Consider the following 18,461-nt stretch of genomic DNA (forward strand, 5'->3'; position numbering starts at 1 on the left):
ATTCTCTAGATAATGTGGGAGCCTCGACGTCTCACAAACCTATGGGCCAACGACAATTAATTATCGTGTTCAAAAGAGACTGTCATTGGTTCCTGTCCGCTGATAATAATATTATTATTATGACGCCTGGAAGCCTGAAGAGTTCATTGTTAGGCAACGGCTCGGTAAACAGGTTCCCGCGGAAATGAGCACGCACACAATAGAACTATATTTTCCATGCAACGGCGAGGTAAACGCAACTCTACAGAAATAGACGAATTGTTGGGAAACGGCGTTTTCTGTTGGGGCCGACCCGAGGCTATATAACGAGGATCCAAGATGATAGAACTTCCGAGATGCCCGTGTGGAGGCGGGGTCGAATACCTCCACCGTGACCCTGCGAGTCGTAAGACGCGACGAAAAGGGAATTCTCAAATCAGAGACAGTAAAATATGGTCTCGAGTCCCAAGGGACTCAGGCCCGAGAAACACTGCACTGGCAAGGGCCAGCAGCATGTACAAAATGCAGACTCGTTCTCTCGTCAGAGAGGGCGCCCCACAAAACAAGACCGTAAATGCCAAACACCATTAAATATCTGGTCTACTGACTGACTGACCGTCAGTCGCAATGTGACTTGGACTTGGACTGAGAACTTCCAGAACACGAGTCTATGATCAGTAACAAGTCCATGCCAATCTTGCCAGAACTGCCTATAGCTTTCGGTCTATGTGGAAACTAATGAATCCCTGGAGCTACACCTCTGATATTTGTCGTCGTGATAGACCATACACCTTCCCAACTATGCCCCCGAATTCGACAACTGCAAACATGGAGAGGCTGCGAAACTTTACGTCCATATCTCTCAAATTCAATATAGACTGAATCTGTCCTTCTATTAGAAGCTCTTCGGAAAAATAGGTTTGTTTTCTTATTTAATTTGTATTTGAGTGGTCCTGATCCGGTATAAGAAAGTCGGTATAGCGACTGGCTGCGGGCTAGACGGCCGAGGGGTCGAACTTCGATTCCCGGCAGGGGCAAGTTTTTATCCTCTCAACGTCGTCCAGGCCAGCCTCCTGGCCAATCGATATCGCGTGTACATCGGCCGGGGCGTGAAGCTGACCACTCACCTCCATCTACTGCCGAGGTCAAGAATAAGTGGATGTATACATCCACTCCTCCATACGTCTTTATGGCGTAGCGCTTAATTAGTTAAGTACAGGGACAGTTTTACCGTTAGTTAGTACTAACAGCAATAGTCGCTGAGCCAGCACAGCCGGTATAGGGACTGGCTACGGGCTGGACGACCGAGAGTTCGGAATTCGAGTCCCGGTATGGTCAAGGATTTTCTCTTCTCCACGTCGTCCAGATCGGCTCTGGAGCCCACCCAGCCTCATATCCAATGGGTACCGGGGGCTCTTCCCCGGGGGTAAAGCGGTAGGGGTGTGAACCTGACCACTCACCTCCAACTAGTGCCGACATCAAGAAAAGTGAATCTATACATCCACTCCCCCATACGCCTTCATGGCGCAGTGCTTAATTAGTTAAGCACAGGGACAACTTTACCTTACTAACATCAATAGATCAGTAAGACAAGAATCTATACAGTAGGATAATAAACTAATTATTTATGCCCGTAGCACCTTCTTTCATTATATTAACCTCAGCTAGCAACGAGTAATTTTGAATGTATTCAGTAAATCAATGAATATATTATATTTGCTTGTGTATTGTGTTTAGAACAAGGCTATAAAGTATCGAAAACGCACTATAGCGATTACGCTCAAATATCCACGTATGAAATGTTATTTTGACGTTCAAAAACATTTCGGATTAAATTTACGTTGTGTCATAACAAAGTTCACCCGACGCGAATGGAATGCCGGTCCACACTTCGCTCCCTACGCAGTTAGTAGCGCAGTTTCAAATTCATGTCCGCAACGTTGCATGTTTCCTTTATTTTATTCGTTCACAGAGTTAATATGTACTTTGTTAATTTGTATATTTGGCACATATGTATCAGATATTCTGTACCAGTTAAAAAACTATGAAAGTAAATTCAAAACACACATGTGACCGCACATAACGAATTCAACCACAATCTCAGATTACCAGAGCAATTCAGTGCCCCTCTGTCACAAAGGTTTTGATATTTAACTAAATCACTCAGCGCAGTGTTCACAAACATCACAGCGTTGCTTTTGTAATGAGTTAGTTACGTTATCTATCCCGTGGTTTATGACGCTGTCAGTATCTAGAATACTGTGACATGTAGACTCGTTGCCTGGTGACGGCTTCCAACAGCGGATGTTCTCCTTCCTTCGGGTTCCCGAACTGTCCTCACATCTCACAACGGCAACTCTCAAATGGCTCAACCAAGCCGAAGTCAAAGTTACGTTATGACCGACGGTCAGTCGACCAGTCTGTGTTGGTGTCAAGCCTCCATTTGAGGCCCAAGACCAGATTTTTATTACCGTCACGCGGTTGCGGGTTAGTTGATGTGAGGCGCCCTCTCTGACGAGACGGCGGGTGTTGTTTACAACTTGTTTACAACTGCTGCTGGTTCTCGCAAGCGCAGTCACTCTGAGGTCCGAGTCCCGCAGGACTCATGACCACATTTTACTGCCTCATGTTCGAGACTCCCGGAACCTCGAGGGCCAGGAGCACGTATTTTATTGGTTATATTAAAGGTCAGTAAAAAGACAATCAGGATTTTTACTCAACTGACTCAATCGAATTACTTAGTCCTCGTTATATATAACCAGGCACGGACCGCACAGAAAACGTCTCTTCCATCATTGCGCGTTCTCTCGTTGCCGGGGAAACATGTCCGCAGAGATGTTCCATATCAACGGCTATTGTACTGTCGCCTGTTTACACAGCTGTTACTTGGCAACGGTTCTTCATGTCACAATGTCGAATGTTAGGATAGCTGAAGAACTGGAAGGATCTGGAAGGAGCCCTTCGTAGAACAATCGAGTTATTATCCCGGGACTTCCATGGAGTGACTGCAGAAAACCACGAAAACCCTGCCGTGATAAACCGGGTACCGTCCGAGATTCGAACCAAATATTTCCAGAAAAGCATCTAGAAAGTAACAGTTGGACCAGCGTGCTCGGTATTAAGTTACTGTATGACGTTATATCAACTAGTGAGGTTTTATGCTTCGTGCTAGAGTCTGAAACATAAATTCAGAGCTTTTGTATTTTCAGGCGGGTAATATACTCATATATATATATATATTTATACGGACATAGTTACCGCTGTGGTGTAGATAGTAATGGGTCATATTTCTAAGTTAATATTTAGTGAGCACATTTTCTTTCATAAATGTGGCACCCTGCTTGCGAGCTGTTCGGTTCGCATCCCGGACAAGACACCGGCTGTACTGACTGAGGTTTCTCGTGGTTTTCTCGCTCCCTCCAGTACCTCCATTAGGGCAGAACTACTTCCTTCCAAACTCTTTCCAATTCATCAGTCCTCAGTAAGCAGTCGGCGCTGTATGTATAGACTGGAGCCTAATGACGCTGTGTTAGTTACCCCACTTATGGCATGATATATAATAAGTTCATATTAAACGGTTAATACAGAGGGAACAATCAGAGTCCCTGAAGTGCGAAGACAGAGACAGAAAGTAGAGAAATTGGAAAGGGATTAATGAGAGACATTTTGCAGGGGAAACTGATAACAAAACTTCCGGCCGTGTCGGTTCCTAGGGTCAATCCGGTTCCTTTAGGTGAAGGTAAAGCGTTGGGAAGTGAAATGTTTGTGGTTTTGCTGTTGTGCAGAGTTTTGCTGCGCTCAGGCCGTATCTTCTCACGGGGAGGTCTGCATCAGATCCACGCAAGAAGTCAGCAGGAGGGAAGGCGGAAGTGACGGGAATGTTGCTGTGGTCAAGGTTCCCAGGCTTCGCCCGCTCGTCCTTCTGACAAGGACGATATGGAAGTGAAGTGGTTACGAAGGTTAGAAGCATTGGCTTGAGACAGGGGCCCAACAATCTTGATTTTCTGAATTAATTGTGAATTGTGTAATCTGGAGAAACTGGCTTTGACAACAATGAAAATTAATTTTGATGAATTTACTTCGGGAGGGCTGCATGAGAAATAAGCAGTACCTCATTCCTTGCACCAATGCTTCAAAAGTGTGCGCCCACATTAACACATTACCTTACGATGGTCCCAAAGGTGCCGGCCGGACTCTCTCTGTTATGCCTTGGTTGTGCAGCCTAAGCCGATAGAGTCTTGTCTCTCTGTTATGTATCAGCCCTATAGAGCCTGAGACATTACGTCTCCATCAAAAAGAACAAAGATTAACGCGGTTTGGATAAATAATCACTGATTTTGGGGAAAAATTCGAAATGCACTGTGCGAGAAAAATGCAAAGTTAAATGTTAAAGTAGGCATAGCGACTGGCTACGGGTTGGACGGCCGAGAGGTACCCTCCACGTCGTCCAGACGGGTTCTGGGGCCCGCCTAGCCTAGCCAATGGGTATTGGGAGTTCATTCCAAGGGGGTAATGCGGGAGGAGCGTGAAGCTGACCACTCACTTCCATGTAGTGCGAGGTCAAGAATAAGTGGATCTATACATTCATTCCTCCATATGTTTTCATGGCGTAGTCGTTAATTAGATAAGGGCTGGACAACTTTCACCTTTTTAAACGTTAAAATAGGTGACACGTATAGTTACCACTGGGTTTTAAAGGCTTAATTAAAACAATAACGAGTAACCGAAAACTAATGACGTTCCCCTGTATCAGAGGCTTGTGTTAGTTGTTTCGTTCAGTTGTACGTGCCACATCGATACAGGGCTGTAAGTGTTCAGTCCGTTCCATCTCTCCGGCCGGCTTTGCAACGTCCTCAGCAGCCAGACCACACAGCATCCAGCAGTGTGATAGACAGAGGATGATGAGTTGGAAAGGATTGGAAAGGACGCGGTCCTGGCCTAATCGAGACATTATCCGGGCTACTGCCAGAAGGGACTGAGGAATTCCATAAAAATCCTGGAAAGACAGCCTGTGATCCGGCCGAGATGCGAATAAGACTCTACAGCGTTACCGCTAATTAATTAACCTTCTTGATATTCAATATGCCTTAAATTTGTACATGCAGGAAATTAAAAGGACACGTAATAAATGAGTTAGAATACGTTCTAAAAAAGGTAAAGCTATCCCTGTAACAGGCCGTGGAGTCCCATAGGATTGTGAAACGCCGAGGCTCCCACATTTTCTAGACAATCGGCTAACAGATGGCGGTGAGGTTGTCCGCCTTAAGCACAGGTCGCCCTTTACCCCCAGGAAGAATCCTGGTACTCATTTCTCTTACATGCTGAGTCGACCCCAGGGCCATAGTACGGTTGAAAGGATTAAGTCAATTGAAAAATCCAGTGACCTCATCGGGAATCCAACACGACATAACGACTTGTAGCAGTGCCTCAAATAACTACAACCTCACAAACCAATTAGGTACTGCAGTCCAAAATATTTTCCACCTTTAAAACTCTTTAACGATATGACTAATTAAATTGTATATACGTATAATGTAAATGTATACATGAACGCGCAGAATTTATATGTCTTATTACAAGCTGTAGGACCAGTTGAGGACCGCGGGCTGGCTATTATTCACTACAGCCTTACAAACGGGATCTACTGTGACGGACCTCCATGGTGGAGCCTGTTCTTTCTCTCGTCACGTTAATAAAACCGAAGTTGAAGCTAACAGGCTCAACTTGTAATGGTAGGGTGGTCGTTTTAGTAAACTTATATCACTTATGCACTCAGAGACACATGTAGCGTACGGGACGAGGACAGGGGTTGATTTCGTATGAAAATACTCGAGGCCAGGCGTTCGTTGAAATTCAAATTAGGGTTGCTGGCGAGACAGAGATGGTGTGTAGGAAGTGACATGGGACGCAAACAGACAAGTCCCAAGCTAGAGAGGCGGGTTAGCAAGGAGGGGCAGAGAATCCGAAATTCCATCCCCTCCACTGACACTTGCAGGTTTATGGGAACGCCGATAGAATTTCTGATGATCGCAGCTTTGCCCGGATTCGTGACGTGTTTGTGCGCAAGAGGGCAGCGGTCTGATGACGGGGCCCAATGTTGACAAAGAGGACACACATTTCAATTTTGATGGGAATGGCTACGAATAACAAAACATGAATTTATTTATTTCGGGACATGAATTATTGTGGGACAGAACGAAGTTCCCATATTTCACATAAGCAACTTGCACAGCGAAGCACCGTCGTGTGTAGATAACAGCTGCTTAGAAGTGAACACGATCCGAACATCTCAGGGAACCCTAAAGTTCATCACTTGTTAAGTAGACTCTGCGACTTGTCCCGTCTACTCTGAGTTCGATAGTTTCAGTTTTCCCCGCTCCTTCCATGTTATTATTATTATTATTATTATTATTATTATTATTATTATTATTATTATTATTATGTGTTCATTTTCGCAACAGGCTCATTTTTTACGGTCAGGGGTTGTTAGCGCCACGCCCAACACCCAAACTGTAGCACCATCCCTTATCGGCTGTCCACGACTGCTTATTCAGTAAATCCGCAGCTTCCCTCCATCCGCAACCTGAGGACGAGCCATGCCGTGGTGACAGGGACCCACATAACAGGGTGTTGGCCGCGCCATAGCTCAAGCGGTTAGTCACTGGCTTCCTATTGCGGCGGCCCGGGTTCGATCCCGGGGTCTGGTCAAGTGGGATATGTGGTGGTTTTCCCTGCCAATCTTCATTCCACCAATTGCTCCACAATCACCCTCACCTATCATCTGGGGCTGGTACAATAGGCCAGCAGTGGCCGCAGTACAAGGGACTTAGTCACACCCCACTAGCAGTACAAGAGACTTAGTCCCACCCCACTAGCATTAAAAAATCAAGAGTGTTGAGAATATTTGGACCGAAGAGAGATGAGGTGACAGGAGGTTGGAGAAAGCTGCATAATGAGGAGCTTTATAACTTGTACTCTTCTCCAAATATAATTAGAATGATCAAGCCAAGGAGGATGAGGCGCCCAGGGCATGTAGCACGAATGGGGGGAGACGAGGAATATATATAGGATATTGGTGGGAAAGCCAGAATGAAAGAGACCACTGGGAAGACCAAGGCGTAGGTGGGTGGACAATATTAGAATGGATCTTAGAGAGATATGATGGGATGTTATGGATTGGATTGATCTGGCTCAGGATAGGGACCAGTGGAGGGCTCTTGTGAACACGGTAATGAATCTTCGGGTTCCATAAAATGCTGGGAAATTCTTTAGTTGCTGCAGATTTGGCTTCTGAAGAAGGGCTCAGCTCCATAAGTAAGTAAGTATAAATGCAAGTTATGGTTCTCAGAAGTCCGCAAATTGCCTTTCTGAATGAAACTACAGAAACCTGCTAACACCATAAGGAAATGCTATTTTGGGATTTTAACTGTTGTAAGTTCTTTTTAAGTGTTTCATTCATGGAACTAACTATTCTACATCAATATATGCTGCCAGCCATAACAATATAATTGTAAGTTTGGGGCTCCTCTACATAAAAAAATGCCAAAACCTGCTAACACCAATTTTGGGATTTTAACTGTTGTATTTTTTTACCCTTTTCTTTCATGGAACTGAGTAGTCTACATCGATATCTGCTGTAAGCCATAACAATATAAATGGACGTTCAAGCTTACCTTCAATGCAAGTTCCTCTGAAGCAGCGTGGTAATGATTCATGAGAGCACACTTCACATCCCAAGTCCTACCAAACAGACAGGCCAACAGAACGTTTATAATGTTCACATTACAGAAGAACCTACGGGCCTACGTCAGTTCCGTGTCAAATAACTGGTACCTTGCTCTGATATCACCACTGTCCAAAACTTTAACCACAAAAATTCTTCATACAAGTTTGTTAAAGAACAAGGTGTCCTAAGAACTAGTTATTTTAACATAGTGTGACGTGGATGGCACAACAGAAAGAAGGGGTCACGTGAACTCTGTGGTCTCGCGAGTGACGTCACATACCCCCACTCCTTCCATCAGTACGCAACGCTCGGTGGCGCCCCCTCCCCCGCGGTGACGTGGCAGAAGAGCGAATGTGTTGTTACCAAGGGATACCGCAGTTGCTACGCAGCATTAAACAGCTCTCGACGGCGTTAGGCAACAGCGGTACCTATCATGTAACTGTTTTCTGTGTTGTCCGTGCCGAGGCTAAACAAGGAGCAACGAACACTATTCGGTAGTAGTGAGTGTTTAGTGAACCAGTTACTAGAGAGAGAATAGCCAGTTAGTTGAAATATAGCAGCCGCCGAAGACAGTTGCAAGTCTAGCATTCGCCGGAGTGAATGGGAACAGTGGAAGTAATTGTGATACTGCCGATGGCAGTAATTGTGAGATTGTAAATTGTGTGATTGTAAGAGCGAGTGGAATAAATTCGCCATATCCAAGACGGCGTAAAGTTACTTATCGCGTGACAATATTTACCTGAAATGTTCGAAGTTGAAAGGTAATTCATAAGTTCATATCATAGATTCTCAGAACCTTGTGTATTTAAAACGATATTACAAACTTCCTCACTCCTAACATTAACACCTGAAACACAGGTCAGACTGGAATTCGGAACAACCATGACAGGGCTACCAACAGAGATTCTCTTTAAAGCAGAGTGCTTTCACAAATGCAGCTCAAATCATTCCAGTCATAAATCTGTAGGAACAAAGTGTTTTACACAGTGGGCATGGCATTATTAGAGGGGGGGGGGAAATCATGTCAACATAATGAATTTAAAGTATGACTGCACAGTAGTACATAATTCATACTGTGCACTACTTGGTTATAAGCTTATGTATGAGGGGCAGTCAAATGAAGACGGGTCAGAAGCCAAAACATATTAAAGAACATTTATTACCTAAAATGTAATTTCCAAAACTGTTAATACAGTTATCCCTCTGGGAGATAAGACGGTCAATGTCAACCTAGAAAAAGCTTGTGGCCTGTCTACAGAACCATATCTTTACCCAGCAACACACGTCTTCGTCCGATGCAAACCGATGTCCACGAATGTCTCTCTTCAGGTATCCAGAAATGTGGAAATCACATGGGGAGAGATCTGGGCTATAGGGGGTATGTTGAAGCACTTCCCAACCAAATCTCTGTAGCGTATTCCTCACAAAGTTGGCAGTGTGGGGGCGCGCATTATCATGAAGAAGGATAAAGCCGTTCGATAGCATTCCAGGGTGTTTTGACTTTATGGCAAGTATCAGTTTCTGCAAAGTGTCTTCATAGCGCTGTGCACTGATTGTGGCCCCATGCTCGAGAAATTCGACAAGCAGAGGGCCCTTGCAGTCGAAGAAGAACGTCATCATCACTTTACCGGAACTTGTGTGTAAGGCTTTGGATTTCTTCGGTTTCCGCTGTTGGCTCTGCCGTTTTCTCTCGGGTTCAAAATGGTGGCACCAAGTTTCGTCCCCAGTGGCAATACGGGACAGAAAAACATACTCTTCTTCATGGTATCGTTGAAAGTGACCCAGTGATGCAGCCATTCTCTGAGTCTTCTGTTCCTCCGTGAGTTGATGTGGAACCCACTGCGCGCAGATTTTGCGGTACAGCAGGTGTTTTGTCACAATGGCGTGTATGGAACATTGACTTATTCCCATAAAGAGACTAATTTCTTCCACAGTGATCCGTCGGTTTGCCCGGATATGACCATCCAACGCAGCAATAACATCAGGAGTGATGACTCGATGGGCCTGTCCTGGGCGAGCATCATCTTGCAGTGACACACGTCCCTCTCGGAATATTTTATGCCATGCCAGGATACATGAATGTGCACGCTGTGTTCGCCGTAAACAGACATGCGACGATGAATTTCTCGTCCACCTACTTCTTCAGTAGTCAAAAAGCGCACTACACTACGCTGTTCTTCTTCATCCGCCTCCATTACTGATGTTGAACGACCACACGTAGCGCTAACCTTACTTCCAGCACAATAAACAAACGACTGGTGTGCAAGGGCACGTTGTCACTGCTTTCCTAAGTCCCCACCAGATGTTCGTACCGAAAGCAAATTCCAGTTTTACCAACTTGCTCGCCGTGAGTTACGCGTGGTGACCCGTTTTCATTTGACTGCCCATTATATTTTAATAGGTGGGTACCAATTTTTTCAACGGAATATAGTGTCTCTACATTATACTCTGAAAATAGAGGTAATGTGATCCTCTGTAACACTGGTGCACAGCTACTGGTCTACTGTGTCATACCCCAAAAATCATATGACTCTCATTGTTGTGAGAATCTCATTTCTTATGCTAGTCTGTAAATATTACAATATAGTAACAAGGTTAATTTAATAGACATTTGGTTTCATATAAAAAACTAATATACTTTTAATTACAGCCATTAACAAACACTGCAACACAATGCTCTTTCTGGAATCCTCCTGCCTGTGTAAGTCATGTTTTGTGGATGTTGCTTCTGCCATGAAGTTTATATTTTTTGGCGACTACTGTCTTCTGGAATGTGGCAGATATTTAGAGGACCAGATTTAAGGAACAGTGACCACATTGGTAGCCTCAGGGCCTTCAAAAACATGAATAGAGCGCACAGATTTTACTGAGACATTTGCTTCTCTAGAGCACAGAAGTTAATTTGTATTTCTACTTATAAAAAATAAGTACATAAAGAAGAACTGTCATAAAATAAATTTGTTGTTATTGATATGGGCCTCAACACTTCAGTTGTCCCGGGGCCCCCACGACTGTAAATCTGATGCTGGAAGCTACCAGTGTTTAGGAGAAACCTGCTCCCTCCATCTTAACCGTAAAAGAGCAAGCCATGCATGGAAAGATGGGATGGATACAGATTGAAGAGGGCTGGGTGTAGTAAAAGTGGGGAGATTGGGCATTTAAAGAGCCTCCCTTTCTCTATATCCTTACCATTTTTTCTATATTTGGCTTATTGTTCCACTCTGTCGATGAAGCCAGCAGCTTCCTCTGAAACACTACTATACATCTACCAGGTTACAAGGCATCACACTCAAGGAGACTTTCATAGTCATGGCTGGCTCACTTCATACCAATTTCATGAAGATGCACTATGTTATGTAGTTCAAACAACATAAACGCACAAGGACTTTATATTCTCCACCAGTTTTCACAAACGTGGGTCACATCTTCTGACACCCTTTTGTTAAGAACTGATGGAGAAAATATGTTACATCACTGTGCATTTATACCGTTTTCTCACCCTGTTTACAACTATCCTTTTAATATACTTGCAAATAATTCTCCTTAGGTATGCTTTTATTCATGGTAGTCTGGGAATCAAAGGAATTCAGAGAAGGAAATGGTAAGAAATAAATGACTGCTACAGTCTTTAACAGGAACATACGTTTATTTTTCACTGAGCGGGAAATACAAGCAATAGTACAAGATCATTACTACTGCAGGCTGTTCGTGCTGAGAGAGGAACATTTAAAAACGCAGTAACATCGAGCCACATACATGTCCAACACACCTGTTCAGCCACACAATTATGGCCATAGTATACAGTAAGCTGATTGGTGTTACCTTTCCTCCCTGACATTATATCAGTCTGTATTTCTCCAATCAAAATTTCTCTATCACTCTTCATATGAATGCACTACATTACACTGGTAATAGAGTGAACTAAGGGCAAACTAATTTTCATCTAATAATTCTGGTTTTCATTCACACAGGAATTTCTAACAGCCATCATATACCATCAAATGTTTGATTGAGCAAAATGTAGGTACCATATTCTGTACTAAACGCCTTTATTGGAGGAAATAACATACCACTGAGCACTCTAATGGAACTTGCCAGACTGACTGCTTATGATAATTCCAATTCATGTCAGTTTGTCACTGTGCAGGATGGTGTAAGTACTTGTTTCGAATCTCAGTTACTCCAGGCAAATAATGGAATAGCACCTTAATTAGGCCATGGTAGTTTACTTTCCAACCTTCATAATTCATTATTCACCTTACCATTCAACGCTATATTGTCTAGATACTGATAGCGCTGTAAAATAAATTGAAAAATAAATATTCATTGTCACTGCCTGTAGAAAGTGCAGCAAAAGTTGAGCATCAGAAAATAATTACTGAAGAAGACTGTCTTCTGAGGTGTCATGTCTAGTATTCTGGTATGAGTTTATGGACATTCCAGAGAAAGTGCTGCTCATCTGTATTATCTGCCACAATGGGGGTTTTTGAAACAATTCTTAGGCCTGGTGAACTGAGCCATTTTGAAGCTTCTTATTACTGTCATTTTCATCTTCCCCCAATCTACGCCAATCTTGTTCCATGTATTCTCCGATCTCATTTCCCCACTCTGTTACCAGGCTCTTTCAGAGATATATCTACTCTCATATTCACTCTGGCCTTGAACTAAGACCTCCGGGGCCACTGTTTCCTTACTCTCTTCATGCATCTATCAAGAACTGTTTCACTCAGAGCCATCAGCACTCTTTCACAGGCCTCCAATTCCTTCTTCAGACAGAGTACTGCCACACATGGATCTCTCTTCTATCCTGAAGATGGAGGCAGCATATTCCTCTGAAATGTTTGTAAACATCTATCAGAATACCTGGTGTCACCTTCTTCAAAAGACAGTGTTCTTCATACTCACTGTTGTGAGAACCTGAAATTTCACAGTCAACTACTGATTTCATCATTCCTTCCTGAGGAAAGTGTTCCAACATGCACAGGGATGGTGTTTACTGTTGTTCTAAAATATAACAAGGAGAATAGGGCCTACTGATTCATAAGTCAAATTAATAAAACCATCTGACAGAACTTTGGTCTATACAATTTAACCAATTTAATAACATTCTTACTTTTAATACATTATATACGTAATTAAACAACCTCTGAAGTTGGTGTAATTCTGATAAAACATGTAGTGTGTAGTGAAATGCTACTGAATATATTAAAAATATATTTGTATCTAATAGTTTTATTTAAATTAACCTGTGAATGCAGGAAACAAGAGTAGTGATGATGTTTTTAAAACTGAGGCCCCATTCATACCTTTAGTGAATAAACAGATTCTGTAACATTCATTCAAGACATTTTATCCAGACCACAGAACCATTTCCAGCACTCAGTTTCAAGCCCAGAAGAGAACCCAATTCAGATAATGTGTAAGTTTCCAGAAAGGCATCCAGCAGACCTATGTAATTTGTTAAATTTATACTGTAGTGTACTAATTCAGAGTTTGCAGGACTGCAGATGGCACCAAGCAGTCTGCATTTGCTAATGACATTGATCACTCGATGTTCAGTGTGTACTGTATGGTCCATTACGTATTTGAATTGCGAGTCTATTCTTCAGAACAGAATCTCTGTATATTTAGAACTGCCTGCAGTAACAAGGTCTATTTTTTTCTTCACACAAACTAGTATACAGTAAAAACAAATTTTAATAAGAACACGAAGGTATGGAATTTTTTAATATTCTGGAGTTTCATAACCCACTCCAAAAAATTTGGAAACAAAAAAATGATCTGTATACGTCAACAGCTAGGAAAAAGCAATGACAAAAGAAATCCAGCGATTCAGAAATTCAGTAAGACAAATAATCTTTAAACATTGAATAGGAGCATATCAAGAAATGAGAATGCCCCTTATTTGCAATCCCACTCCAAATTCTCTCACTGTCTTATTTTTTTTTTTTACAAAAAAAGCACGCATTCCTTTATCTGACATGTTGTTTCTCTTTTCAACTTTAATCGTTATGCCTTAATTGTATTACAGCATAACAATCGGAAGAACTGTTTTGAGAGCTTGCCCACAATGCTGACATGACTGCTTATCATAACAATAATACATTACAAAAAAACAAAGTCAATCCAGTGGGTTTTTTACCCTTCTCGGTAGCTCGCTTTACTTTTTTAAACATTCAAAGCATCTATTTTTGTTGTCAATTTACAAACTGTAAATATAATTTTCGGTACGACAGGATGCACAAAATATACAATAATCGTATAATTTTTCATTTTCTTTTGTAGCTCCATGAAGCCTCACTGTACAAACACTAAAAAATCTATTTGTTTGGTAATAAATTCTTTCTCTCCTTGTTTTCATCCAAGCAGAGTTTAGATACGAAAGTAAGGGCGTACAAGAGGAATGTATGTAGAATAAGGACACAAACAAGAGTAATGCTAAGATCTCAAAATTAACCACAGAAATTCTTATTATGTACATAAGATGTACAGTTATTACCATAGTTAAGTGATCGTTGCATGCGTTTGAGGAAAAAATATTTAGTCAAGGACACTTTTTAAATATATACATGATAAATTAATTATTTCGCTGTGTTATAAAAATTAACAGAAGGAAAGAAAAGTTGCTTTCTTGCATTTTATAATTTCTTTCCCATATCGTCCATCTTTTTCTTCGCTTAAACAATTCAAAGCGAAGTTTTATGCTGAAGGAATGAAAAGAAATAGAGTACCTCATAGTTCAAGTCCCCTTTAATTAAAATGACATTGAGGGAATACAAAAAAATTATGGCCTTTGAGTCATTCTTGCAGTTACAAACAATCTACAGTTAAAAAATTCGAAATCTGTTACTTACAAAACTGTGAGAATGAGCTGGATCACATTGAATTTATATATTTAATGATGTGATAAGATCTAAAGTAATTAAACACATTTATGTCACTTAACATTTTGTTAAGAATTACATCATTTTAACAAAAGGAACTTGGAGTCAATCAGTACACACACAACATTCACTCGGGTCCACTGGCGCATTAACTTCAAGTCTTGTCTCTCTTAGGTGAGAATCACTGTACATAGCCAGTCTTTTTGAAAAATACTGCCTTCACTTTGCATTTGGATTAACATTTTGCAATTTTTCTTAATATATTTTTTTTTTGCATTTTATGTATATATACATATGTAGAGGAAAGAGCAAATGGAAGCGGGAGAAAAGATCTTTTTTTTTTCATTGCACATAGGAAAAAAAGTCAAATGTGTCCTACATGACTCAGTTCAGCGCACACAGGAGACTCGGAATATTAATTATACCGATTTTCACTTGTTCAGACATGGGGAAGGTACTCATCACAAGGGGAAAACATCACTGATAAGAGGACGTAACCCGCTTACAACAAGAAGTATCTTCATGTTGTTTACAATATACATTTTTGTTGTTGTTGTTGTTTGATGTTTCCTTAAAAACACTGAAAAGAAGAGAAAAGGTAAGTCTTTCACCACCACCGCCATATTTCTGCGTTAACTCCCTCCATTTATTCACAATGCTGTTTGTTGTCTCCTCTCCAGACAACCAAGTTTCAAAACACATTACTAAATCATTCATGTCCAAACACGCTGCCCCCCACAAGATATTCTCATCTTTCTAAAACGCACTCTCGATTAATTACATTTGTTTTTACTAAAGTGGTAACATGACATCAAAGTCCTTGTTTTAAAGACATTAGCCTGATGTACATAAAAGCAATGTAAGTAGGTAACGTAGTAAATGGGAGAGCGAAAAGTGGAAAATACTACTAAAACGAACTGGCCCCATTTGATATTGGCTGTGTATCAGTCAAACTTGTTCTAATCTTTTTTAACTGGTATGTCTCAAATATATTTTCTTCTTGGCAGTGATGATAAGTGTTATCTTTTTGGCATTTTGGGATGTGAAAAGGGTATTCATTAATTGTGTCTCTTCATGTGGAGTGCCAGATGATCCGATCGAGAAAAACATCGGTCGCAATGGCGGCATTTGAAGGGCTTAGCGCCAGTATGTTTCCTGTAGTGACGGGTTAACTCGTCCGACCTTGCGAACCTCCACTCGCAGCCTTCCCATGAGCACTTGTATGGCTTCTCACCTGCGAACACAATAACAACATTTTTAGTCGTGTTTACATGTTCCTCCGGTATACTTGCACGTTAAACATATCAATGTTCGTGACATAATGTGCCTGGAACATTATCAGCAGACAGTGACGCACATTACGTCATCAACTAAATTCTATTTACAAGGGAAAAACAAAATCCCCACAGTGGAAATCTCCTTCAACAGATCACCTTTATACCCTCTAAGATGTTTTAGACAAACTTTAATGTCATACATCTGATACCTTAACATTTCTTAAACTGCAGGGCCTAACGATTCTGACTTGGAAGATACCTGGTTCGAATCCCAACCGCGACATCGAACACCTAACATTTTCCGAGGTTCTCTCCAATCCTATTAGGAACATACTGAGATAGTACATAAATTAACCTGAAGTTCTGGCGTACCTGCACCTCTAAAATCAGATCTGGAAGATGACTGGTTCGAACCTTGGTTCGGTAACCGTTGTCTTGGTTGAGGTGGTGAAGGACCTTATTATTCAAACAACTCATGTACTCGTAATGTCAGTAATAATTATACAGAGTGCGTGAAATCGGGTACCTTAGTCCAATCTCGGGACTAACCGATTGCGTGCTAAACACTAAATTACTCACACGGTAAATATTAGTCGAATATCGGATTTGATGCATCTGGCAGCGTTCTGTGACTGGCAACAGGCTGGAGGGTGCAGATGATGACGTCACAATTTTCGCACAGCCGTACACGTCGGATAATGAAAACTGAACAGCGGGTTATGTAACAAGTCACAGATCTGATTCAACATGGCGAAACAAACCGAACAGTGAAAGTGTGTGCAGAATATTTATGACTAACGTCAGGTTCAGACACACAATGCCTCTCTAAACATGAATAGAGTAAAACCTCACTGGTTCGACGAAGGTCGATCTAGAGATAACGCCCTAGAATTGTACTCAGGAGGTGTTAGGTTCGAATCTTGGCAGGAACACACGCCATCTTGATTCATGTTTCCGTGGTCTTCTACGTCCCTCCAGGAAAATATCAGGAAGACATCCTGAGTAAGCCACATACGTTTCCTTTCAGATCCTTTCAAATTCACTGTTCACCTATCATTCGACCATAGATAGTCCAGATACTTAAGGATAAACGGTAAAGTTATCCCTATGCTTAATTAATTAAGCATCACGACAGGAAGAGTGGAGGTACAGCTCCACTCTTCTTTATCTCGGTACTAGATGAAGGTGAGTGGTCAGTCTCATGCCCAGGCCGCTTTATCCCCGGAACCCAATGAATATGAGACTGGGTGGGCCCCGAGCGACTGTCTGGACGTTGTGGAGAAGAGAAAAATCTTGTTCCCTGCCGGGAATCGAAGTCCGGCCGCCCAGCCCGTATCCCGGCTACCGATAGTCATAAAATATCCCTAGTTCATTAGATCGAGCACAGTAAAACCGGAAACCATGTAAGGCATTCAAATTTACATTAGAGACTAGAAATGGTGTGACAAGAGTTATTGTCCTGAGTCCTTATGTTAGAATTAAAGGCTACTTGGGAAGTAAAGGCTTGGATAAGGGTTGCTGCGATCACGGAACAGTCTGGGACGGCAAAACTGTGCATGTAGCATGAAGTCATCCCCTACAGCGCATTTCGGAACACTTTAAAGAGAATGCGTTACCAACCTGCACTATACCCATCGTCTCGGCCTGTTATTAAAGTTGTTCATATTAGTCACTTAACACAATTTCTTTATATTGCTTTCAGATTGTTACTATCCCGAAATGTTAATAGACCACAATAGACCACTGAAGGTCGCAGTGCTAGGGCCAGTTTTATGGCTCACTCCTCATACTCATCCCGAAATATTTCGACATCTACAATGTCATCTTCAGGGCTAGATACTTATACAACACAGGATCTGTCTGAATTTTATATGTGATTATACAAGATTTTAGGACCCTATAATGCTTAAAAAGCCGGTCACGGTAGCCGAGCGGTCTAAGGCATGCACTTTCTTCGCTCGCTCGGAAGCCGGGATCGTGGGTTCGAATCCTACTCAGGGCATGGATGTCTGTGTGCGTTTTTCTGTGTCTGTGTACAGGTAGAGGCCTTGCGACGAGCTGATCACTCGCCCAAGGAGTCCTACCGAAAGTGTAAGATCTAGTAAACCGAAGTGAAACGGAGAGTTTCATGGAGGTAGGCCTAGGCCCAAATTGGGGCTGCAGCGCCACAGAAAAAAATAACGCTTAAAAACGTTTCTGTTACTTTCTTATATTTGTGTCTCCATCTTCAGGAGACAGAGAACTCGCGTGAGAGGTCAGAGGTCCGAAACGCTTTAAGAATAAACCCAGACGATATACACCATCCGAGATATTAACTGAACAGTTCTTAATAACTCCAAGATTCAATATATTGTGACATGACGCCTGGAAGCTGGAATAGCGGAGCCAGAGTAGACGTCCACTGCTAAGCAACGGTTTCGCATAGTGGGGGGAGTCCAGTTGGGTCCACTCGGCACTGATTGGCCTATTGTATCTGCCCCGGGTGATTATGATGATGGAGAATTTGGTGGAATGAAGATTGGCAGGGGAAACCGAAGTACTCGAAGAAAACCTACCCCACGCCACTTTGTCCGCCACAAATCCCACTTGACCGGA

The 18,461-nt window shown here is 42.1% G+C and overlaps 1 protein-coding gene across 5 annotated transcripts in view; it reads right to left on the reverse strand.

The window, feature by feature from the left end:
- Window positions 1–11,332: 11,332 nt before the first annotated feature.
- LOC111875779 (Krueppel-like factor luna) overlaps window positions 11,333–18,461 on the reverse strand; it is a 284,213-nt gene continuing 277,084 nt past the window's right edge. For 4 of the 5 annotated variants that reach the window (XM_023872297.2, XM_023872304.2, XM_023872319.2 and 1 more), the window contains one exon: window positions 11,333–15,823. In XM_023872297.2, coding sequence (XP_023728065.1) covers window positions 15,648–15,823 — 176 coding nt within the window. In that variant the 3' untranslated portion in view covers window positions 11,333–15,647. The remainder of the gene's footprint in view (window positions 15,824–18,461) is intronic. The other variant, XR_004512670.1, reaches the window with a different exon arrangement.

Source organism: Cryptotermes secundus, unplaced genomic scaffold, assembly GCF_002891405.2.
Source record: "Cryptotermes secundus unplaced genomic scaffold, Csec_1.0 scaffold1307, whole genome shotgun sequence".
Taxonomy (NCBI): Eukaryota; Metazoa; Arthropoda; class Insecta; order Blattodea; family Kalotermitidae; genus Cryptotermes; species Cryptotermes secundus.